At 43.8% G+C, this 25,163-nt stretch overlaps 1 protein-coding gene across 1 annotated transcript in view; it reads right to left on the bottom strand.

Moving 5' to 3' along the window:
- LOC306918465 (uncharacterized protein) overlaps positions 1-25,163 on the bottom strand; it is a 67,821-nt gene that overhangs the window by 36,243 nt on the left and 6,415 nt on the right. Inside the window, exons 2-11 of the mRNA XM_079531367.1 lie at positions 21,192-21,395; positions 16,339-16,464; positions 16,014-16,040; positions 14,167-14,220; positions 10,550-10,576; positions 8,887-9,881; positions 1,461-1,533; positions 1,225-1,317; positions 754-804; positions 606-647 (exon numbers count right to left, since the gene is read on the bottom strand). Of these exons, the coding sequence (XP_079387493.1) occupies positions 606-647; positions 754-804; positions 1,225-1,317; positions 1,461-1,533; positions 8,887-9,881; positions 10,550-10,576; positions 14,167-14,220; positions 16,014-16,040; positions 16,339-16,464; positions 21,192-21,395 (1,692 nt within the window). The remainder of the gene's footprint in view (positions 1-605; positions 648-753; positions 805-1,224; positions 1,318-1,460; positions 1,534-8,886; positions 9,882-10,549; positions 10,577-14,166; positions 14,221-16,013; positions 16,041-16,338; positions 16,465-21,191; positions 21,396-25,163) is intronic.

The following is a 25,163-nucleotide window of genomic DNA, read 5'->3' as shown; positions in this document are numbered from 1 at the left end:
TTAGAACTGGTTAGAACTGGTTAGAACTGGTTAGAACTGGATAGGGGTTAGTTAGAACTGGTTAGAACTGGGTAGGGATTAGTTAGAACTGGTTAGAACTGGTTAGAACTGGGTAACGATTAGTTAGAACTGGTTAGAACTGGTTAGAACTGGATAGGGATTAGTTAGAACTGGTTAGAACTGGTTAGAACTGGTAGGGATTAGTTAAAACTCGTTAGAACTGGTTAGAACTGGGTAGGGATTAGTTAGAACTGGTTAGAACTGGTTAGAACTGGGTAGGGATTAGATATTATTATATAATATAATACATTATATATACATTACATAGTTATTATTACTGGAAGAACTGGGTAGGGATTAGTTAGAACTGGTTAGAACTGGTTAGAACTAGTTAGAACTGGATAGGGATTAGTTAGAACTGGTTAGAACTGGGTAGGGATTAGTTAGAACTGGTTAGGGATTAGACTGGGGTTAGGGTTAGACTGACTGGATAGCAAGAAAACGGTTTTATTACAAATATAACATAATTAATAATATATAATCATAGTTATTATTACAACAATAACACATATATAACACAACAAATCTACATTCTAATGTTTCACCTTTTCTTTTGGGTTTGTCAGCTGGGGCTTTTTTAGCTGCTTCTGAAAACAAACAAACGTAACGAGAAAACACAACAAACTTTAATCTGGGTTTATTGGGTTAGAGTTAATTTATTTTAATATTATTAATGTATAATTTATAGCAAACCTTTAGTTTCCAGTTCCACAGGCTCTGGAGCCTTGGAGGGACAGGAGCACACTGAGAACACCATGTTATATTAATAATAATAATAATAATAATAATAATAATAATAATAGCAGCTCTGAAGACATGGAGGGACAGTAGCATGCTGAACACACCACATATTATATTATAAATAATAAAAGTTATTAATAAAGAATTCGTATTAAAATATGATGTTACCATAACAACAGCAATCTGTCTATGAATGTGTGAAATATCTGTACTTGCATACCAGCTGCATACTATCTGCATATCATCTGCATACCACTGCATCATACTATCGGCATATCATCTGCATACTATCTGCATATAATCTGCATATCATCTGCATAGCATTTGCATACCATCTACATATAATCTGTCAGGGTCACAGCGTGACCTTTGAACCCTGACGACCCCTGGCAGGGTCACAGCGTGACCTTTGCCCTCACTGACCTGGAGGCTCTGGAACGACCGCCTGTCCATCAGGAAGCTCCGCCTCTTTGCTTGGCCCCTCCCCCTCCATGGGAGCAGCAGGTTGACTGACAGCTGAAGATGAATACATTTACTTTACACACTGTAACCCCTAACTCTGAATAATTAATACACTATTATTACGTTATGTATCATAAACACAGCATTGAGTATATATATATATATATATATATAGTGATATTTATTGATATATTTACCAGAGATGTGTTCTGCTTCACGGTCTTCAGTCTGATCACTATCTGCCTCCCCAACATCTTCATCATCATCATCTTCCTCGTGTGTGTCAGCCTCAGACTTTGGCTCCTCTTCCTTCATCAGTTCAGCTGCAAAGATGGCTTTGAACACAAAGCAGTTATTAACCCTAAACCCTAAACCCTAAACCCTATAACCCTAAACCCTAACACACAGCAGTTATTAACCCTAACCCTGAACCCTAAACCCTATCATTATGATAGCCCTAACCCTAAACCCTAAACCCTATCATTATGATAGACCTAACCCTGAACCCTAAACCCTATCATTATGATAGACCTAACCCTGAACCCTAAACCCTAAACCCTATCATTATGATAGACCTAACCCTGAACCCTAAACCCTAAACCCTATCATTATGATAGACCTAACCCTGAACCCTAAACCCTAAACCCTGAACCCTGAACCCTAAACCCTATCATTATGATAGACCTAACCCTGAACCCTAAACCCTAAACCCTAAACCCTAAACCCTAAACCCTATCATTATGATAGACCTAACCCTGAACCCTAAACCCTAAACCCTGGACCAACCCTGAACCCTAAACCCTATCATTATGATAGCCCTAACCCTAAACCCTAAACCCTATCATTATGATAGACCTAACCCTGAACCCTAAACCCTAAACCCTATCATTATGATAGACCTAACCCTGAACCCTAAACCCTAAACCCTATCATTATGATAGACCTAACCCTGAACCCTAAACCCTAAACCCTGGACACTAAACCCTAAACCCTATCATTATGATAGACCTAACCCTGAACCCTAAACCCTAAACCCTAAACCCTATCATTATGATAGACCTAACCCTGAACCCTAAACCCTAAACCCTAAACCCTATCATTATGATAGACCTAACCCTAAACCCTAAACCCTAAACCCTATCATTATGATAGCCCTAACCCTGAACCCTAAACCCTAAACCCTATCATTTTGATAGACCTAACCTTGTTAGCCAACCTACTAACTGAAGCTGAACGGTAAGTAAATGATAGGGAAATAATGATATAAATTATATTTAATATACCTGATAACAAGAGGTCATCCATGTCATCAGTGTGATCTTCATCATCATCATCATCATCATCCTCGTCAGTGGTTGTCGTGGAAACAGAGTCTGCTGTGACTCCTAACTCATCATCCAATGAGCTGCTGTCTTCATCTTCATCCTCTTCTTCATCCTCATCTTCATCAGCGAGGACTCCGCTGTCCTCACTGTCTAAACGCGTTGTCTCTTTAAGGTCCTCATCATCAAATGTATACGCTAAAAGTTCTTCATCAGTTAGGTCTTTAAAAAGCTCTTCATCGCTTAAGGCTTTGAGAAGATCCTCACGACTTTGGTCTTTAAGAAGATCCTCACGACTTTGGTCTTTAAGAAGGTCTTCATCAGTTAGGTCTTTGACATCCAGGTGATCCAGATCCAGTTTGTCCAGATCCGGGTCTTTGACATCCAGGTGATCCAGATCCAGTTTGTCCAGATCCAGATCCGGGTCTTTGACATCCAGGTGATCCAGATCCAGTTCATCCAGATCCGGGTCTTTGACATCCAGGTGATCCAGATCCAGTTTGTCCAGATCCAGATCCGGGTCTTTGACATCCAGATGATCCAGGTCCAGTTTGTGGAGGTCCAGGTCGGTGTCGTCTCCGGTAGAATCATCTTCATCGTCTGCGAAGTTGTCAGAAGAAGAAGCAGCAGCACTGTCGTCTGAGTCGTCTGAGTCGTCTCCTTCTTCCTTAGAATAACCTTCATGTTCTTCTAGCTCAGATTCACCCAGAACTTTGTGTTCTTCTTCCTCTGATTCACCCAGAACTTCATCATCTTCATCGTCCTCATGGAGAACATCAGAGAGAAGAGGCATGTCAACGAGGACATCTTCATCATCATCGTCCTCCAAGGTCACGACGTCTTCAGCGACCTTGATCTCATGGACAGGAGGAAGGTCATCAGTCCTGGTCTCTATGATGTCATCAGTCCTAGACTCTGTGATGTCATCAGGGCTGGCCTCTGCGATGTCATCTGTGATGTCATCAGAGCTGGCATCTGTGATGTCAGCTGTGATGTCATCTGTGATGTCATCAGTGCTGGCCTCAGCAATGTCCTCAGCCCTGGCCTCTGCGATGTCATCTGTGATGTCATCAGCCTTGACCTCTGTGATGTCATCTGTGATGTCATCAGCCCTGGCTTCTGCAATGTCATCTGTGATGTCATCAGCCCTGGCCTCTGCGATGTCATCTGTGATGTCATCAGCCTTGACCTCTGTGATGTCATCTATGATGTCGTCAGCCCTGGGCTCTGTGATGTCATCAGCACTGTCATCAATGATGTCATCGATGATGTCATCAGCGCTATCATCGATGATGTCATCGGCACTGTCATCAGTGATGTCATCATCACTGGACAGAGGAGTAGAATCAGTGTCATCAACGACCGAGCTGTCGCTCGTCTCGTCTTCATCTTCATCATCTTCAGTTCCAGCCTCTTTGTCGCTAGTTTGAACCTCGTCATCCTCTTCATCACCGGAGTCTTCCTCCTTCAAATCATCTTCATATTTGGAGTCAACCTTTGGGACAACTTCATCATCCTCTTCATCACCTGACTCTTCCTCTTTGGAGTCAACCTGTAACGGTTAGATATTAAACAATTACCTGTACTTAATCAATATTACACTAGAGAGTGTTCTTTATGGTCATTAATGAGTTAATTAACGACATGAAAACACAACGGATGCCGGGATTCCATCAAAATAGGAGCTCTGGGGTGCCGGAAAGACATGGCCGCTTTTACTCGGAAACAATCCACTAAAAAAAGTTTACTTTACATAGCTAGTGTGGTGTATTGACATGTGTGATAACTGTGTACTGTTTGTCCTAACAGACTTGCCGTAGTTTAGTGCGTGTCTACTACGCACGTTCATGAACAACATAGCAAGTGTTGAGTTCCCCTGATGTGTGTGTTATGCTGCCACTCCCAAGCATATATATAAAGTGATATCAAACGTGTGCACTGCCTCGTTACTGAAGACATAACATTGGCGACGAGTAAAATCGGTAAAAAACTTTTTACAGTGTAGTTAGCAGAAGAGCGTTTTTGTGTGAAGATGGCATACTTTTCCAGCGACCGGATGAGTTCAAGCCCTTCTGGCCCCAAAACTGTGGAATGCACTTCCCGTTGCAATCAGAACTGCAGCATCACTCCCGATCTTCCGCCGTAGTCTGAAAACCCACCTTTTCAGACTCCATCATGGCCCATAGCACTTACCCTACCCCCCTTAGACAGCACTTCTTAGACTTATATAGCATTTGAAACAGACTTATAGCATGTCATGTAGACAGCACAATAAGTGCATTGTATGTAGTCATAGCACTTCATAGTATATATGTACAGCATAGTATAGCATATATGTGTAGTTTATATGTATAGTGTCATTATATAGATATGTTCTAGTTATAGTTTATATGTATAGTGTCATTATATAGATATGTTCTAGTCACGTTCTTAGCTTACGCATTTTTACATATGTGATGTATTCCCATGCTTTTTGTTCTTGCCTATTGTAAGTCGCTCTGGATTAAGAGCGTCTGCTAAATGCCTAAATTGTAAATTGTAAATTGTAAGCCAGAGATTGAATCGTGGTCTGCCTACGTTGAGCGCATGGAGTTGAGTTGCTGTTTGATGCCCATGATGTCACCGATGCCAAGAAGGTCCCGGTGTTGTTGAGTGCAGTAGGTGCTGTGACATATGGACTTCTGCGCAATTTAGTTCAACCTGCTATGCCCAAGGACAAAACGTTTGCTCAGATTGTGACCATTCTGAAGGACTATTGTGAGCCAAAGCCATTGGTTATAGCCGAACGCTTCAGGTACCGCAAGTGTGTTCAGAAGAGCAACCAGACGGCTACTGAATATGCCGCTGAGCTGCGTCAACTTGCTTCAAAGTGTGATTTCGGGGACAAGCTGGATGAAGCTCTGCGTGATGGCTTCGTCAGTGGAGTCAGTTCTGAGGCATGTCAACGCAAATTGCTCTCGGAGGACAGGCTGGTTTTTGCGAGAGCTGTGGAGCTTGCTGTCAACATGGAAACCGCCCACCGTGATGCGCAGCAGTTGAGGAAGGGTGAGGATGCCACCACGTCTGTTCACAAGGTAAATGAGAGGCAAAGACGGCGCTCACCTTCAAAACAAGAGTGCTACCGATGCAAAGGCAAGAATCATAATGCAAATGACTGCTACTACAAGAATGCAAAGTGCCATAAATGTGAAAAATTAGGGCACATTCAGAAAGCATGCAGGGCTGGGGGTCCAGCACGTGAGAAACACGAGAAAAGGGGGAAAAGAAACAGTGGACGAAGAGAAGGGAGAATGACAGGCTATGTGCAAACAGATGAAAAAGATGATGATGTTGACATGTTAACTGTGTTTAGTACATCTGGGGCAGGCCGCCATACAAGGCCATTTTTGATGTAAATGGAGAAGAGGTTCTGATGGAAATAGACACAGGGTCAGGAATGAGCATAATCTCTGAAGATGTGTATGAACAGTCATTCTCACATGTGCCACTAGAGGGCAGCCGCGTAAAGCTAAAGGGCTACTCAGGGGAGCCAATTCCTGTGAAAGGCCAGTTTATGGCAAAAGTGGCAGACTGCTAGCCTGCCACTGATAGTTGTGGGAGTTGGGGGCCCTTCACTGTGTGGGAGAGAATGGCTAGATGAAATCAGGCTAAACTGGAAAATGATTAAAGCAGCCGCAATCAACACAGTCACCGGAAATTCAATAGCAGCACCAAAAGGATCCAAGTCGATCCAAGAAGTGCTGGCTAAATATCCTGATGTTTTCAGAGATGAGGGACTTTAAAGGACATTAAAGAGATGAGCTAGGGACTAGATGAGCTAGGGACTTTAAAGGACATTAAAGCAACAATTTCTGTAAAGCCTGATGCAGTCCCAAAGTTCCACAAAGCCCGCGTCCTGCCGTTCGCTATGAAAGAAAAAGTGGGAAAAGAGCCGGAGCGCCTAGAAGAAAATGGCGTCATCAGCCCAGTGAAACACAGCGAGTGGGCTCCTCCAGTAGTTCCGGTACTCAAGCGGGATGGCGGTCTCCGCTTGTGCGGCGACTACAAGGTAACCGTGAACCTGGCTACAAACACTGAAACGTATCCGCTTCCACGCATTGAGGAGGTGCTGGCAGCACTATGTGGTGGAAAGATATTTTCCAAAATAGACCTGGCAGCCGCCTATCAACAAGTCCTCTTGGATGAGGAGTCGAAGAAGTATACTGCAGTGAACACTCACAAGGGACTGTTTGTGTACAATCGGCTTTGTTTTGGCGTCACCTCTGCTGTCAGTATTTTCCAGAGAATCATGGAGAACCTGTTGAAGGATCTCAATGTAGTAACCTACTTGGATGATTTATTGATTATGGGCAGGGATGAAGATGAACATCTCGTGAACCTGGACAGAGTTCTACAGCGGCTACAAGAGAACGGTCTGAGAGTGAAAAAGTCCAAGTGTGACTTCGGAAAGACACAGATTGAGTATCTGGGACATGTGCTGGATGAGAAAGGTGTCTACCCATCCAAAAATAAGGTCAGAGCCATACATGATGCTCCAGCACCCACAAACACCAAAGAGCTCAGAGCTTTCCTAGGGCTAGTGAACTACTATGGACGCTTTGTGCCACAGCAGAGTACAGTTTTAGCCCCGCTTTACAGACTACTCAAAGACCAAATCAAATGGAAATGGAGCAAGGCGGAGCAGAGCGCTTTTGACAAGTGCAAGGAACTTTTGACAGGTGACAAAGTGTTAGTTCACTATGATCGGGATCGGAGCAGTGATTCAGCACACAACACCTGACGGACATGAACATCCAGTGGCCTATGCTTCTCGAACGCTCTCCCCAGCGGAGAAAAACTACTCACAGATAGAAAAGGAGGCATTGAGCCTGGTGTATGGAGTGAAGAAGAAACTAGCTAGCCTAGCCACCCAGCCTGCTGCTCTCTGGGAGAACAGAAACTAGCTAGCCTAGCCACCCAGTCTGCTGCTATCTGGGAGAACAGAAACTAGCTAGCCTAGCCACCCAGTCTGCTGCTCTCTGGGAGAACAGAAACTAGCTAGCCTAGCCACCCAGTCTGCTGCTATCTGGGAGAACAGAAACTAGCTAGCCTAGCCACCCAGTCTGCTGCTCTCTGGGAGAACAGAAACTAGCTAGCCTAGCCACCCAGTCTGCTGCTCTCTGGGAGAACAGAAACTAGCTAGCCTAGCCACCCAGTCTGCTGCTCTCTGGGAGAACAGAGCAGCTGATTTCTTTCTTTTGAATAGGTGTTCCAACATGCTATTTTGAAGCATGGCTAGAAGGCTGTTTCAACCAATCAGATTGCTTCCTCGAAACGACCTTGTTGTATAATATTTTTTAAATCATCATGAATTGAACATAGAAGACATTCTAGGACCGTATCCTTGATGGATGACGTTAACTATTAAATCAGGCTTAAGGAAGACATTCTATAGGACCTTCAGGATGATCGGGATCGGAGCAGTGATTCAGCACACAACACCTGACGGACATGAACATCCAGTGGCCTATGCTTCTCGAACGCTCTCCCCAGCGGAGAAAAACTACTCACAGATAGAAAAGGAGGCATTGAGCCTGGTGTATGGAGTGAAGAAGAAACTAGCTAGCCTAGCCACCCAGTCTGCTGCTCTCTGGGAGAACAGAAACTAGCTAGCCTAGCCACCCAGTCTGCTGCTATCTGGGAGAACAGAAACTAGCTAGCCTAGCCACCCAGTCTGCTGCTCTCTGGGAGAACAGAAACTAGCTAGCCTAGCCACCCAGTCTGCTGCTCTCTGGGAGAACAGAAACTAGCTAGCCTAGCCACCCAGTCTGCTGCTCTCTGGGAGAACAGAAACTAGCTAGCCTAGCCACCCAGTCTGCTGCTCTCTGGGAGAACAGAAACTAGCTAGCCTAGCCACCCAGTCTGCTGCTCTCTGGGAGAACAGAAACTAGCTAGCCTAGCCACCCAGTCTGCTGCTCTCTGGGAGAACAGAGCAGCTGATTTCTTTCTTTTGAATAGGTGTTCCAACATGCTAGTTTGAAGCATGGCTAGAAGGCTGTTTCAACCAATCAGATTGCTTCCTCGAAACGACCTTGTTGTATAATATTTTTTAAATCATCATGAATTGAACATAGAAGACATTCTAGGACCGTATCCTTGATGGATGACGTTAACTATTAAATCAGGCTTAAGGAAGACATTCTATAGGACCTTCAGGACTCAGAACTAATGCTTTGTAAACTTGTGTGGCAGCGCTACAAACCTTCGGGACAGAGTCTTCCTCATCTTCATCCTTGGAGTCAACCTTTGGAGCAGAGTCTTCATCATCATCATCATCTTCCTCAGGGACGGGGGCGTCGGCCTCGGTGTCTGATGACGCAGGAGTCACATGGTCTCCTTCATCATCATCATCTTCATCAGATGATGATGCGTTCTTCTCCTCTTCCTCTATCTCAGCAGCAGGACCATCTCCATCTTCATCTCCATCACTATCAGCATCAGTGGTCTCTTCATCTCCATCTTGGTCTTCAGAGGTTGGTTCTTCTGTGTCCTGCTTGGCTGCTTCCTTCCCCTCTTCCTCTTCCTCTTCCTCAGCAGCAGGACCATCATCATCTCCATCTCCATCATCATCAGTATCTTCAGTTCCAGCCTCTTCGTCGGTGGTTTCAACCACATCATCATCGTCATCTTCATCACCGGCAGCATCAGTGGTTTGTTCTGCATCCTGCTTGGCTGCTTCCTTCTCCTCTTCCTCAGCAGGACCATCATCATCATCGTCTCCATCACTATCAGCATCAGTGGTCTCTTCATCTCCATCTTGTTCTTCAGAGGTTGGTTCTTCTGCGTCCTGCTTGGCTGCTTCCTTCTCCTCTTCCTCCTCCTCTTCCTCAGCAGCAGGACCTTCTTCATCATCTCCATCGTCTTCTCCATCAGCAGTAGCATCAGCGGTATCTTCATCACTACCCGCATCAGTGGTATCTTCATCATCATCATCTCCATCTTCTTCTTCTGCGTCCTCCACGGCTGTTTCATCCTCCTCTTCCTCGCTTCCTTCTTCCTCCTCCTCTATCTCTCCCTCCACCTCTCCATATTCCTCCTCCTCCTCTTCATCCTCATCTATCTCCTCCTCCTCCTCCTCGAACTCCTCTATCTCTTCATCTTCATATTCTTCATATTCCTCCTCCTCTAACTCCTCCTCCTCTTCCTCCACTAACTCCTCCTCCTCCTCTTCTTCCTCCTCTTCCTCCACTAACTCCTCCTCTTCCTCCTCCACTATTTCAATAGCAGGAACTTTCTTCTTGCTTTGCATCTCTATGACTTTAACATCAAACACATCATTACTTCATGTTACTTTTATGTTTCATAGTTTTTATGACATAAAGAGTGAGTTCATTGATAGAGTGATAGAACATGATCATAATGTTAGTAGTAGTTTAGTATAATTTAATATAATACGTGTGGCTGCTTCAGTGTTAGTGGAAAATGTTCATTTTATTCAGTCCTATCAACAGCCTGGAATAGTTAATACAAAATTAATTAAAACAGTTAATCTTAATGTTAATCAGTACTAGTATCAACATTAGTTAATAATAATAAAATAAAAATAAAACGGTTCATCTTAATGTTATTCAGTACTTAAGTTATCAACATCATGGAATAGTTAGTTAGGCTGATGCAGTTTGTTTACATGATTCATCAACACTTAGTCAGTAGTTTAATGTGTCTAGTATAATGTGGCCTTATGGAATTATCCTCACATACCAACTTTAGTAGATGTATAGAGTAGATATATATATATACATAGTATATATACATAGAGTATAGTAGATGCCTCTACTTCAGATATTATTTATACCAACTTTCTACTACACATAGTAGATGCCTCTACTTCAGATATTATTTATACCAACTTTCTAATACACATAGTAGATGCCTCTATACTTTAGATATTATTTTAAGTTTGTTGTAAAATATTGGACACAAACCTTTAGTTCGGGATGGCAGAAATTCTCCTAGAATGTAGGATCAAAACAATGCTTAGATACTGCATATGATGATATACAGATACTATACTTAGACACTTAAATACTTAAATACTGCATACAATGATATGCAGATACTATACTTAGACACTTAAATACTTAAATACTGCATACGATGATATACAGATACTATACTTAGACACTTAAATACTTAAATACTGCATACAATGATATGCAGATACTATACTTAGACACTTAAATACTTAAATACTGCATACGATGATATACAGATACTATACTTAGACACTTAAATACTTAAATACTGCATACAATGATATGCAGATACTATACTTAGACACTTAAATACTTAAATACTGCATACGATGATATACAGATACTATACTTAGACACTTAAATACTTAAATACTGCATACAATGATATGCAGATACTTTACTTAGACACTTAAATACTTAAATACTGCATACAATGATATGCAGATACTTTACTTAGACACTTAAATACTTAAATACTGCATACGATGATATACAGATACTTTACTTAGACACTTAAATACTTAAATACTGCATACAATGATATGCAGATACTATACTTAGACAATTAAATACTTAGATACTGCATACGATATACAGCACACAGAAAAGTAACATTTTAGTATCAAGTGAAATGTGAGTATATGTGAGTAAATAGCAAAGAGAGCACAAGAAGAAAACGCGTTAGTGCTGCAGATTGTTTCAATTAAATCCCAAACCACACCAGTTGCATTGGTGTGGCTGACCTTAAAGCAGTGTTGTTCCAAGGAGTTGTAACTGGTGTGGTTGGGTTTAAAAGACACAAGTTCTACGTTCGATTAGCCAAGACACTGCAGGTTTACTCTGTGACCACAGGGTGTCGCTAATGTACTTAATCTCTGTTAGATTGACGTTAACTAGGCCTGAATGTAATCTATATTAAACTATACTTAATCTGTTAGATTGATGTTAACTAGGCCTGAATGTAATCTATATTAATATATTTAATCTGTTAGATTGACGTTAACTAGGCCTGAATGTAATCTATATTAAATTATACTTAATCTGTTAGATTGACGTTAACTAGGCCTGAATGTAAACTATATTAAACTATACTTAATCTGTTAGATTGATGTTAACTAGGCCTGAATGTAATACACTGACACTAAGGCTGAACGATTTTGAGAAAAAATCTAATTGCGATTTTTCTGACCAATATTGCGATTGCGATTTGACTCGCGATATATTTTTTTTAAATCACACCCGTGTGAAGTAAGTGGTGCAACTCCGTGTGGGCACCCCCGGGGGGGTCCCCGAAACTTCCAGACCCACAGGAACGTGCCCAGGGTGCCGGCCCGGTTTAGGCGAGCCGCCCCGCGTCCGAAACGGTCGAGAAAGAGTTAACGTGTGTGGGTCCCCAGGCGGTCCCTGTACTGTACTGTACTGTACTGTACTGTACTGTACTGTACTGTACTGTCACACCTAAAATCATCATATAGGGCCTATACAGTTAGGCTGCGCAACAGTGACACTTGGTTGTGAAAACCAACCAAATGCTAGCCAGCCAGCCACCCACCCACAGACACACAAAGCTCCATAATGAAGTGGTTGCACCACTTAAAAAGTAAAGCTTCAATTTAGTATTCACTGTGTCCATTTAAAAAGTAATGAAACATTACCAAATGGCATACCATTCATTTACTTTACCAGGCAGTGATGTCAGGATTCACAGGATGTGAGACAGCTCAAAATAATGTAGGCTAACTAACCAAATTGACCTGTGTTTAATTAACTACAATAAGAATGTGTGTTAAAATTGTAATGTTAGAAATAATTGTAAATAGCTCTCTGGATACAGACCATAAATGCAATGTAATTTCCAGACTTTCTATTTAAGTGCAATTGCTATTAGGCTACAGTTATCTAATCATCAGAGCACAATATTGTGATTCTCATTTAATATTCACATTTAGATATTATGTTCAATTGATTTATTTGTTTTTGAGGGGCAGTAGCCCCTCCTAAATCCAGTGCACGTATGTTCACAAACGTCCTACACAAACATTAAATTCCCATTGACAATTTTATGTCATTGTCTGAGCAAAGAAATAGGCCTAGTGTCTATTTTACGTCATGATGATGTACGATGATAAGAGCGCCCCTCACTTCACACGGGTGGGATTTTTGTAACCAAATAAAAGCATATGCATTGCATAAGTGTAGGCTACATTTTGACAGATGTGATGACAGAATTAGGCTATCAATTATTAGAGATAATTTTGTCTGACGTTTAAGACAAGTTCATAACTTTAACTTTAATGTTTATGAGCTTGTTGGCCGGCTATTTTCCCACCACGGGTCCTGGTGTAAGCTTTTTTTTAATGATGGCTCTCGGATCTCGGTACAAGTTCGCGGACCTCGCTCAGACAAATCATTACAAATGTACATGCACCACAATGGGGACCGGTTCACTAGAATCGGGGACGACGACGACAATGTAGCATTAATAATAAAATAAACAGGGGACAGGACAGCAGGACAGCGCCCGTGCCATGCGAAGGTTTGTGGTGTTGCTGCGGGATGTTTTGACTGTCGCTGTACCATGACAGGTCTTGCACAAAACTCTCTTGTTGGACGTCTGTAACGTCAAAACCAAAATAATGCCATATCCCCGAAGTGCCTGATCTCTTTGGGATTAAATTGTGCGGATTTAAGAAAGTTTATTCGGGCTCCGCAGACGCTATCTGCTCCTCAGCTGCTGCTGAGCATGGTAGCATTAGCATCATCAACGCACTGAACACAGAGCAGAGTAGACGTAAATGATGACTTTGTTTTGGGCACTGCGCGAGCGTGTACACATGCACTGCAGTCACATGCACTGCAGGGACACTTCTGATTGGTTAGAATAGAGTACAGTATAGCCGTGTTGTAAATACTGGATCAGACGCGCTCCGGGTTGATTATGATTTTTTTTTTAATCGCAGCCTTTGCGATTTGCTAATCGCGTGGTTTCAAATCGCAATTTCGGTTTGAAAACGATTAATCGTTCAGCCTTAACTGACACCACGCTAGACAGGAACGCCCCAAAACGCCTCTATGGCTGCCAATGCAACTTGGTCCAATCCTTAATCACATACGGACAAACATCTATGCCGATGCTATCTAACTTGCGGAGGTAGCGTGCCTTGTCCACGGGCAACAGATCTTTCAACGTATGGCATTGCAAATACGTTTGATAATCGCTACTCTGCTCAATATTGTTTTGAAAATGCCGCAAATTGCATTGCAGTGAACGAGCGAAAATCACAACTTCCCCCGTTTGTGGGCGGAGTCACAGTTTGAGGCGCTGTTTACACGCCGTGGTGTCAGTGTATCTATATTAAACTCATGTTAACTGTACTTTACATTGCCGTTTTTACTTCCAGAGTTTTTGGTCTTCAAAACCAGGGGGTTGGTTCACCACAGGGCGTGGCACTGGGTGAATTAAATGATTATTTTTCTAACAAATTAATTACCTTTTGCTGGCATACTGTTACAAGTTCCAAACCCTAAAGTAATGTAGTGTCATTAAAGTAATTGTAACTTATTACCTTTTGCTGGCATACTGTTCCAAACCCCCTCCTCCTCTTCCAACCATCCTAAACCTGATAGATGGTTCACAGATTCAGTTTCAGCACTAAAAGCAAACAGATTCTAGAACAAGAGGCGAATCTCCCATTAAGTCCCAACCAGGAAGTAACAACCAGCGGCTCCGCCATTTTGGAATGATGATGTAACTTCTGGCGGCTTAAAAAAAAAGACCTGCTTGTTTTGTACCTGCTGTACAAAACAAGAACTAGTTTTTATCCTATTCTACTCTCATATTTATATTGATGTACTCATTTTTTATCATATTTCTGAATGGATCAAAGCAGAAATTAGTAACATTATTCATTTAGAATGTCAGGGTGCATGTGCACGCATGCATGTATGCACGTGCACGTGCGACCGTGCATGTTTTACGTGCGTGTTTGAGGCGTTTACATAGAAAGCGCTGCCGCCATCTAGTGGTGATTCAAAAAACCACAAAGTTTCGTGTCTTGTTCTAGAATCTCTTTCACTAAAAGCCCTCAAGCTTCCTGAAAACAGGACCCCGTGCATGGCTGCCCAGCTCACTGCCTGTTTCCTGAAAACAGGACCCCATGGCTGCCCAGCACACTGCCTGTTTCCTGAAAACAGGACCCCATGGCTGCCCAGCTCACTGCCTGTTTCCTGAAAACAGGACCCCATAGCTGCCCAGCTCACTGCCTGTTTCCTGAAAACCGGACCCATGGCTGCCCAGCACACTGCCTGTTTCCTGAAAACAGGACCCATGGCTGCCCAGCACACTGCCTGTTTCCTGAAAACAGGACCCATGGCTGCCCAGCTCACTGCCTGTTTCCTGAAAACAGGACCCATGGCTGCCCAGCTCATTGCCTGTTTCCTGAAAACAGGACCCATGGCTGCCCAGCTCACTGCCTGTTTCCTGAAAACAGGACCCATGGCTGCCCAGCTCACTGCCTGTTTCCTGAAAACAGGACCCATGGCTGCCCAGCTCATTGCCTGTTTCCCCAAAGCGGGACTAGCGCAGTGGTTCTCAACCTGTGGCATGGGACCCCTGGTGGGACGTGAATATATTACACGTGGACCCCACGTGCGCTAGGGTAGCTAGTTTCTGTTCTCTCAGAGAGCACGTGCGTGCGTGCGTGCGTGCGTGCGTGTGAGTGTGTGTCCCACTGTAGTGCGTGCATGTGCACATCTTGTTACCGAGGCGGACAAGGGTTTTTTCCAAATCACCCAAATCACTGAATGCTACAGGTTGAGTTAAGATAATCCATCATCTGACCTACAGGTTGAGTTAAAATAATCCACCATTTGACCTACAGGTTGAGTTAAGATAATCCACCCATCTGACCTACAGGTTGAGTTAAGATAATCCATCATCTGACCTACAGGTTGAGGAGCACTGCAAACTAGCATCACACATCATCTGGTAGAGAGACATAGCATCACACAGAGAGAGAGAGCGACAGAGACAGAGGCAGAGAGAGAGCGAGAGAGAGAGAGAGAGAGAGAGAGAGACAGAGAGAGAGGCAGAGAGAGAGCGAGAGAGAGAGAGAGAGAGAGAGAGTGAGAGAGAGAGATAGAGTGAGAGACAGAGAGAGAGAGAGACAGAGAGACAGAGAGAGAGAGAGACAGAGAGAGAGAGAGAGAGAGAGAGAGAGAGAGAGAGAGAGAGAGACAGAGAGACAGAGAGAGAGAGAGACAGAGAGAGAGAGACAGAGAGAGAGAGAGAGAGAGAGAGAGAGAGAGTGAGAGACAGAGAGAGAGAGAGACAGAGAGACAGAGAGAGAGAGACAGAGAGAGAGAGAGAGAGAGAGAGACAGAGAGAGAGAGATATTGTAACTTCAATACAAACCTTTCTTTCTGACTGCGTACAGGTTTCCTACACAAGAGAAGGAAGGACATGTCAGAATATTACTGATAATTATTATCAGTAATATTCTTACTTTTATTTATTAATTATTTAAGGTTAACCCCCTAAACCTTTGAAACGCCCCGGTTAGGGTTAGGGTAGGGTTTGATACGGGCTAATATTTAAATATACGATATGCCGACAGGCCTCTGTGATAAAGTTTAGTTTGTCAACAAATCCGTGATTATCCTGACCATTAAAACATGAGGGGTGTGTGTGTGTGTGTGTGTGCGTGCGTGCGTGCGTGTGTGTGTGTGCGTGCGCGTACCTTCCTCCTCATCAGGGGCGATGAGGTTTGCAGCAAAGGAAACGATTCCATTCAGAAAGTTTGCAGATTCTTCAACAGCATCGTTGACGACCTTCATAGGATCTGAAGTGAAGGTCGACAATCCTCCTGGAAGAGACCATAATATAAATATATATATATATATATATATATATATATACATACCCAGGAAATAATTCCCCGTTCATTTTCCCCATAGACATTAAGGTCAGGGTTACCCTAACCCTTCCCCATAGACATTAAGGTCAGGGTTACCCTAACCCTTCCCCATAGACATTAAGGTCAGGGTTACCCTAACCCTTCCCCATAGACATTAAGGTCAGGGTTACCCTAACCCTTCCCCATAGACATTAAGGTCAGGGTTACCCTAACCCTTCCCCATAGACATTAAGGTCAGGGTTACCCTAACCCTTCCCCATAGACATTAAGGTCAGGGTTACCATAACCCTTCCCCATAGACATTAAGGTCAGGGTTACCCTAACCCTTCCCCATAGACATTAAGGTCAGGGTTACCCTAACCCTTCCCCATAGACATTAAGGTCAGGGTTACCCTAACCCTTCCCCATAGACATTAAGGTCAGGGTTACCCTAACCCTTCCCCATAGACATTAAGGTCAGGGTTACCCTAACCCTCCCCCATAGACATTAAGGTCAGGGTTACCCTAACCCTTCCCCATAGACATTAAGGTCAGGGTTACCCTAACCCTCCCCCATAGACATTAAGGTCAGGGTTACCCTAACCCTTCCCCATAGACATTTAAAGGTTAGGGTTATCCCATAGACATTTCAAAAAGTATTTATTTAAAGACATTTTAAGCGTCATACAAAACCAACTCCACTTGTGACAAATCATGACGACAAACACAAATTCTTGGGCGGAACAAATAATTATTATTATTACAAGAATTATTTGTTCTGCCCCAAAACATTGTGTTTGTTGTGATGATTGTCCGTAAACGTCTTTAAATAAAAGCCTATGAGGAAAATGAACGAGGAATTCACTTCTGGGTCTCGACTCGTCATGAAAGGGGGCGGGACTGAAAGGGAGCAGGACTAAAAGGGGGCGGGACTGAAAGGGGCGGGACTGAAAGGGAGCAGGACTAAAAGGGGGCGGGACTGAAAGGGGGCGGGACTGAAAGGGGGCGGGACTGAAAGGGGCGGGACTGAAAGGGAGCAGGACTAAAAGGGGGCGGGGTTGAAAGGGGCAGGACTGCAACGCTCTGTACTTACATACTTCAACCTTTATAACTTACTGAACCCTCAGAGGTAAGGCTGAACGATTTTGAGAAAAAATCTAATTGCGATTTTTCTGACCAATATTGCGATTGCGATTTGACTCGCGATATATTTTTTTTAAATCACACCCGTGTGAAGTAAGTGGTGCAACTCCGTGTGGGCACCCCCGGGGGGGTCCCCGAAACTTCCAGACCCACAGGAACGTGCCCAGGGTGCCGGCCCGGTTTAGGCGAGCCGCCCCGCGTCCGAAACGGTCGAGAAAGAGTTAACGTGTGTGGGTCCCCAGGCGGTCCCTGTACTGTACTGTACTGTACTGTACTGTACTGTACTGTACTGTACTGTCACACCTAAAATCATCATATAGGGCCTATACAGTTAGGCTGCGCAACAGTGACACTTGGTTGTGAAAACCAACCAAATGCTAGCCAGCCAGCCACCCACCCACAGACACACAAAGCTCCATAATGAAGTGGTTGCACCACTTAAAAAGTAAAGCTTCAATTTAGTATTCACTGTGTCCATTTAAAAAGTAATGAAACATTACCAAATGGCATACCATTCATTTACTTTACCAGGCAGTGATGTCAGGATTCACAGGATGTGAGACAGCTCAAAATAATGTAGGCTAACTAACCAAATTGACCTGTGTTTAATTAACTACAATAAGAATGTGTGTTAAAATTGTAATGTTAGAAATAATTGTAAATAGCTCTCTGGATACAGACCATAAATGCAATGTAATTTCCAGACTTTCTATTTAAGTGCAATTGCTATTAGGCTACAGTTATCTAATCATCAGAGCACAATATTGTGATTCTCATTTAATATTCACATTTAGATATTATGTTCAATTGATTTATTTGTTTTTGAGGGGCAGTAGCCCCTCCTAAATCCAGTGCACGTATGTTCACAAACGTCCTACACAAACATTAAATTCCCATTGACAATTTTATGTCATTGTCTGAGCAAAGAAATAGGCCTAGTGTCTATTTTACGTCATGATGATGTACGATGATAAGAGCGCCCCTCACTTCACACGGGTGGGATTTTTGTAACCAAATAAAAGCATATGCATTGCATAAGTGTAGGCTACATTTTGACAGATGTGATGACAGAATTAGGCTATCAATTATTAGAGATAATTTTGTCTGACGTTTAAGACAAGTTCATAACTTTAACTTTAATGTTTATGAGCTTGTTGGCCGGCTATTTTCCCACCACGGGTCCTGGTGTAAGCTTTTTTTTAATGATGGCTCTCGGATCTCGGTACAAGTTCGCGGACCTCGCTCAGACAAATCATTACAAATGTACATGCACCACAATGGGGACCGGTTCACTAGAATCGGGGACGACGACGACAATGTAGCATTAATAATAAAATAAACAGGGGACAGGACAGCAGGACAGCGCCCGTGCCATGCGAAGGTTTGTGGTGTTGCTGCGGGATGTTTTGACTGTCGCTGTACCATGACAGGTCTTGCACAAAACTCTCTTGTTGGACGTCTGTAACGTCAAAACCAAAATAATGCCATATCCCCGAAGTGCCTGATCTCTTTGGGATTAAATTGTGCGGATTTAAGAAAGTTTATTCGGGCTCCGCAGACGCTATCTGCTCCTCAGCTGCTGCTGAGCATGGTAGCATTAGCATCATCAACGCACTGAACACAGAGCAGAGTAGACGTAAATGATGACTTTGTTTTGGGCACTGCGCGAGCGTGTACACATGCACTGCAGTCACATGCACTGCAGGGACACTTCTGATTGGTTAGAATAGAGTACAGTATAGCCGTGTTGTAAATACTGGATCAGACGCGCTCCGGGTTGATTATGATTTTTTTTTTAATCGCAGCCTTTGCGATTTGCTAATCGCGTGGTTTCAAATCGCAATTTCGGTTTGAAAACGATTAATCGTTCAGCCTTACTCAGAGGATGATACAAATATATCCTTTATGTCTTATATATGCGCACATACAACAGTATACGTGTGTAAACAGTATGTACAATATGTACAACAGTACAACAGTAACAGTGAGGCCGAATGCGTTTCAGAACAAGAAGGGAAAAATGTAAAGCATTTCATCAAATCAAACAATGAGCTTGATTTATCTTGACTTCTTAAACAAGATAAGGCAAGCACACAGTGTGTGTGTGTGTGTGTGTGTGTGTGTGTGTGTGTGTGTGTGTGTGTGTGTGTGTGTGTGTGTGTGTGTGTGTGTGTGTGTGTGTGTATACTGCGAATGATTCAAATATTCAAAACCATTTTTCTATATTTCGGAAACAACATGAATTTGAAATGGATGGTTTTGAATTATTTGAAAACACATTTTCCCCAAAAAACGTTGCTGCTTCAGGCGGACATGTGATCATGCTACACAAATTAATAATAATAATAATAATAATAATAATAACAACAATAACAATAATAATAATAGTCCATGTCGATGTATGTACATTGTACATAGAACACGTTTTCATTTTCCATATTAGTAGCTACTATTAGCAGCCCATGTTAGCTCATTAGCATCGTAGCCAGCCGGCAGCCTGTTGAGCAGGGCATTAAAGGGTTAAAGTGAAGTTGTTTATTAGCAGCTCATTAACAGCTTTAACGAGGTGCCTCTAAGATCAGTAAAGGTTAAAGGTTAAAGGTTGTCTTGCCTCTACGATCGTGTAAAACTTTCCTTTCCGCAGCACCTGGTGAAAGAGGCAGGAGTGAAGGGGTTACAAATTATAGTTATATTCATTAGTTCATGATGATGATGATGATGATGATGATGATGATGATGATGATGATGATGATGATCTTATGGACGTCAGATCAGGGGTTCCCAAACTGTGGTTTGTGCACTGCTTGTGGTGCGCCAACGCCCTCTAGGGCGTCAAAGGACCCCCAAATTGACACTAATTAGCCCGCGGACCCCCATTTGAAGAGATATGCCAGGGACCCCCATTTGAAGAGATATGCCAGGGACCCCCATGAGAGAAGATCTAGCAGTGAATCTCAACCCGTTTAATTTCAAGGACCCCCAATATACGGACCCTCATTTAATGGCATTTCAATCTCTGGGACCCCCAATTTATATTGTAAAATCAATGTTAATTTAACTCTGAGAGTGTACAAATGGAACCAAACAGACCCGTTAGGGACCCCTGGAACTCCCTCAAGGACCCCTGGGGGTCCCCGGACCCCTCTTTGGAACCACTGTTCTAGGGGGTGCGTTGCATGAAAAGGTTAATGGCGGTTTTCTGGTGTTATTTACCAAACGGAAAAATCGTGTAAACCACCGTTGTAAGGAGATGTATAGAGCAGCTGCATGTGTCTCAGTGCACTGACACTCTGACATTATTTATATTAGAATGACCAAGTTGGAGTTAGGAGGTTTGACTGACAGTTTGAGGATACAATGGGGTTAGGAGGTTTGACTGACAGTTTGAGGATACAATGGAGTTAGGAGGTTTAGTCAGAAGCACTTTTTAATACTTTTCATTGGTTCAATTCTATGATAACTGGATGGAACATCTTACCACATTCTGGTCTATCACTTTATCACATCTTACCACATTCTGGTCCATCACATTAAATCAGATGAAGATATCTTACCAGAAAGCGTCCTCTGGTCCATCACGTCGAAGCAGATGATGAACACACAGGACCAGGTGACGATCAGAGCCAGGACCAGGATCCAGGCCAGAGGAGAGCTGAAGGTGGAGTGAAGGTCATCGCTGAAGCTCTTCTTGTTATAGCCCAGATGAGAGGAGCCGTTCTGACCCTCTAGGACCATGGTGGTCGTGGTGGAGGTCCGACCTGCAGGGGGGGGGGTCATTAATTATAATTAATGCCCTCCACCACGACCATGGTGGTCATTAATTATAATTAATTATAATAATTAACTTATATATATCACCAATTCACCAAGGTGGTAAAAATGGTAAATGGTGCATTTATATAGCGCCTTTATCCAAGGCGCTTTACATAGATTGTGCATTACATTCCCCCATTCACACACACATTCACACACCTTTACATAGATTGTGCATTACATTCCCCCATTCACACACACATTCACACACCTTTACATAGATTGTGCATTACATTCCCCCATTCACACACACATTCACACACCTTTACATAGATTGTGCATTATACATTAACCCATTCACACACACATTCGCAGACCGATGCTCAAGGACACTTCGACACTAACTCTGGGGGAGCCCACAGGGATCGAACTGGCAGCCTTGCGGTCACCATCCGGCCACTCTACCGCTGAGCCACCGCCGCTCCAGTGGTGGTGGTGGTGATGATGTCACTGGTGAATGTCACTGGTGGACTGGTTTCTGAACTGCCCACAGCCCTCCTATGAGACACAGACTGGTTTCTGAACTGCCCACAGCCCTCCTATGAGACACAGACTGGTTTCTGAACTGCCCACAGCCCTCCTATGAGACACAGACTGGTTTCTGAACTGCCCACAGCCCTCCTATGAGACACAGACTGGTTTCTGAACTGCCCACAGCCCTCCACAGACAGGTTTCTGATCTGCCCACAGACCTCCTATGAGACACAGACTGGTTTCTGAACTGCCCACAGCCCTCCTATGAGACACAGACTGGTTTCTGAACTGCCCACAGCCCTCCACAGACAGGTTTCTGAACTGCCCACAGCCCTCCTATGAGACACATACTGGTTTCTGAACTGCCCACAGCCCTCCTATGAGACACAGACTGGTTTCTGAACTGCCCACAGCCCTCCTATGAGACACAGACTGGTTTCTGAACTGCCCACAGCCCTCCTATGAGACACAGACTGGTTTCTGAACTGCCCACAGCCCTCCTATGAGACACAGACTGGTTTCTGAACTGCCCACAGCCCAGACAGAGACTGGTTTCTGAACTGCCACAGCCCTCCTGTGAGACACAGACTGGTTTCTGAACTGCCACAGCCCTCCTGTGAGACACAGACTGGTTTCTGAACTGCCCACAGCCCGCCTGTGAGACACAGACTGGTTTCTGAACTGCCCACAGCCCTCCTATGAGACACAGACTGGTTTCTGAACTGCTCACAGCCCTCCTGTGAGACACAGACTGGTTTCTGAACTGCCCACAGCCCTCCTATGAGACACAGACTGGTTTTTGAACTGCCCACAGCCCTCCTATGAGACACAGACCGAGTAGAAAGAATTGTGTGTGTGTGTGTGTGTGTGTGTGTGTGTGTGTGTGTGTGTGTGTGTGTGTGTGTGTGTGTGTGTGTGTGTGTGTGTGTGTGTGTGTGTGTGTGTGTGTGTGTGTGTGCGCGCGCGCAGAGATGGGCAGTACTTTTTTGTATTTTGTAATTTGTATTTTGCTGGGATGGAAGAAATGAGATGTATTTTGTATCTAGATACTTTCAGATCTAGTATTTTCTGTATTTCAAATACATAAAATACTTTTTAATGTCATTTTACACAGCCTCAGGTTTAAACTGTAGGGGCAAAACACATAACCTGACTCCGCCAGATGGGGCAGCAGAGAGTACACTGGGTTCCCCCCTCCTGCTCCCATCTGGGAACTCTCAGGCAGACTTGATGCCCGGCCACAAAACGGCCTGGCCAATCAGCAGCAGCTAGAGGCGGGATAGCCGCTGCTGATTGGCCAGGCCGTTTGAGGCCTGGCAAGGAACTGTGAGCACAGGGCGGGCGGAGCTGTGGGGGCTTTTTACGTTATTTGCGCAGTGAGTGTAACGCTGCTCAATGGTGAAATCTTCCGCCAACAGCGTACCTTAGTGATCAGAATCAAGGACAGGCCCATCGTAGTAGACATTTCCACCACGCGGAAACGCCCCCCCCTTTCAAAGTGGGGGGGCGGCGGGGGTGTGTATATATATATATATATATATACAATTGAGGTTTTTTTTTATCCTTGTGTTTGTATCTATAATTTCCAGGGGCTATGCTTAAGTTTGTGACTAAAGCCACAACACAGCCTCCCCACTGGGAGCACTGTTTATACCAGTCAGTCTGTCATACCATCCCTCCCCACTGGGTGCGCTGTTTATACCAGTCTCTCTGTCATACCATCCCTCCCCACTGGGGGCGCTGTTTATACCAGTCAGTCTGTCATACCATCCCTCCCCACTGGGGGCGCTGTTTATACCATCCCTCTACACTGGGGGTGCTGTTTATACCATCCCTCCCCACTGGGGACGCTGTTTATACCAGTCTCTCTGTCATACCATCCCTCCCCACTGGGGGCGCTGTTTGTACCAGTCAGTCTGTCATACCATCCCTCCCCACTGGGGGCGCTGTTTATACCATCCCTCCCCACTGGGGATGCTGTATATACCAGTCTCTCTGTCATAGCATCCCTCTCCACTGGGGGCACTGTTTATACCAGTCAGTCTGTCATACCATCTCTCCCCACTGGGGGCGCTGTTTATACCATCCCTCTACACTGGGGGTGCTGTTTATACCATCCCTCCCCACTGGGGACGCTGTTTATACCAGTCTCTCTGTCATAGTATCCCTCTCCACTGGGGGCACTGTTTATACAGGTCAGTCTGTCATACCATCCCTCCCCACTGGGGGCACTGTTTATACCAGTCTGTCATACCATCCCTCCCCACTGGGGGCGCTGTTTATACCAGTCTGTCATACCATCCCTCCCCACTGGGGGCGCTATTTATACCAGTCTGTCATACCATCCCTCTACACTGGGGGCGCTGTTTATACCAGTCTGTCATACCATCCCTCCCCACTGGGGGCGCTGTTTATACCAGTCTGTCATACCATCCCTCTACACCGGGGGCGCTGTTTATACCAGTCTGTCATACCATCCCTCTACACCGGGGGCGCTGTTTATACCAGTCAGTCTGTCATACACAGACAGACAGACAGACAGACAGACAGACATACAGACAGACAGACAGACAATAAATGTTTATACCTTATTCTGCTCTGTTTGTCTACTTAAAACTGTTTTAAACTGTTTCAAAACCCCCCATTTTTTCATGGGGGGCCCCCTTGCTACAATCATGCTTAGGGCCCCTTGGAGGCCAGAATCGGCACTGCATGTGCACATCTTGTTACCGGGGAAGACCGGGGGGTTTTCCAAATCACTGAATGCTCCTTTAATTGATAATCTATTCATCTTAGTCATTAGTATCTTGTTTACTTATCTTGTTTTTTATTGTTGGTTTAAATGTAAATTGGTGGTAGGCCTAATCAATCAATCAATCAATCTCTTTCTACATTTTTCTTGAGGTAGAAGTCAAAGAGGAGTGACAGTGACGAATCAGATGGCCAATCCATTCCTTTGTGGGTCCTGTTTGATACAGTTATAGCACATTGATTTGCTTAAAATATAAAGTGTATCATTCTTAATAACCTTCAATGTATTAGACATTCTGACAGGTCATTAATTTAATATTTGGCAATTAATTATGAATTTACTTATCATTATATACATTTTAATGAAAATGTATTTTCATGTATTTTCAAAATACAAAATACGTATTTGTATCTCAAATACATTTCTCAGACCAGTATTTGTATTTTGTATTTAAATACATTCTGTGACCCAGTATTTGTATTTTGTA

This window comes from Electrona antarctica (genome assembly GCF_951216825.1).
Source record: "Electrona antarctica genome assembly, contig: scaffold_223, whole genome shotgun sequence".
In the NCBI taxonomy this organism is placed as follows: domain Eukaryota; kingdom Metazoa; phylum Chordata; class Actinopteri; order Myctophiformes; family Myctophidae; genus Electrona; species Electrona antarctica.
The sequence above is the reverse complement of the archived record's forward strand: the minus strand, read 5'-3'. Positions and strand labels throughout refer to the sequence as shown.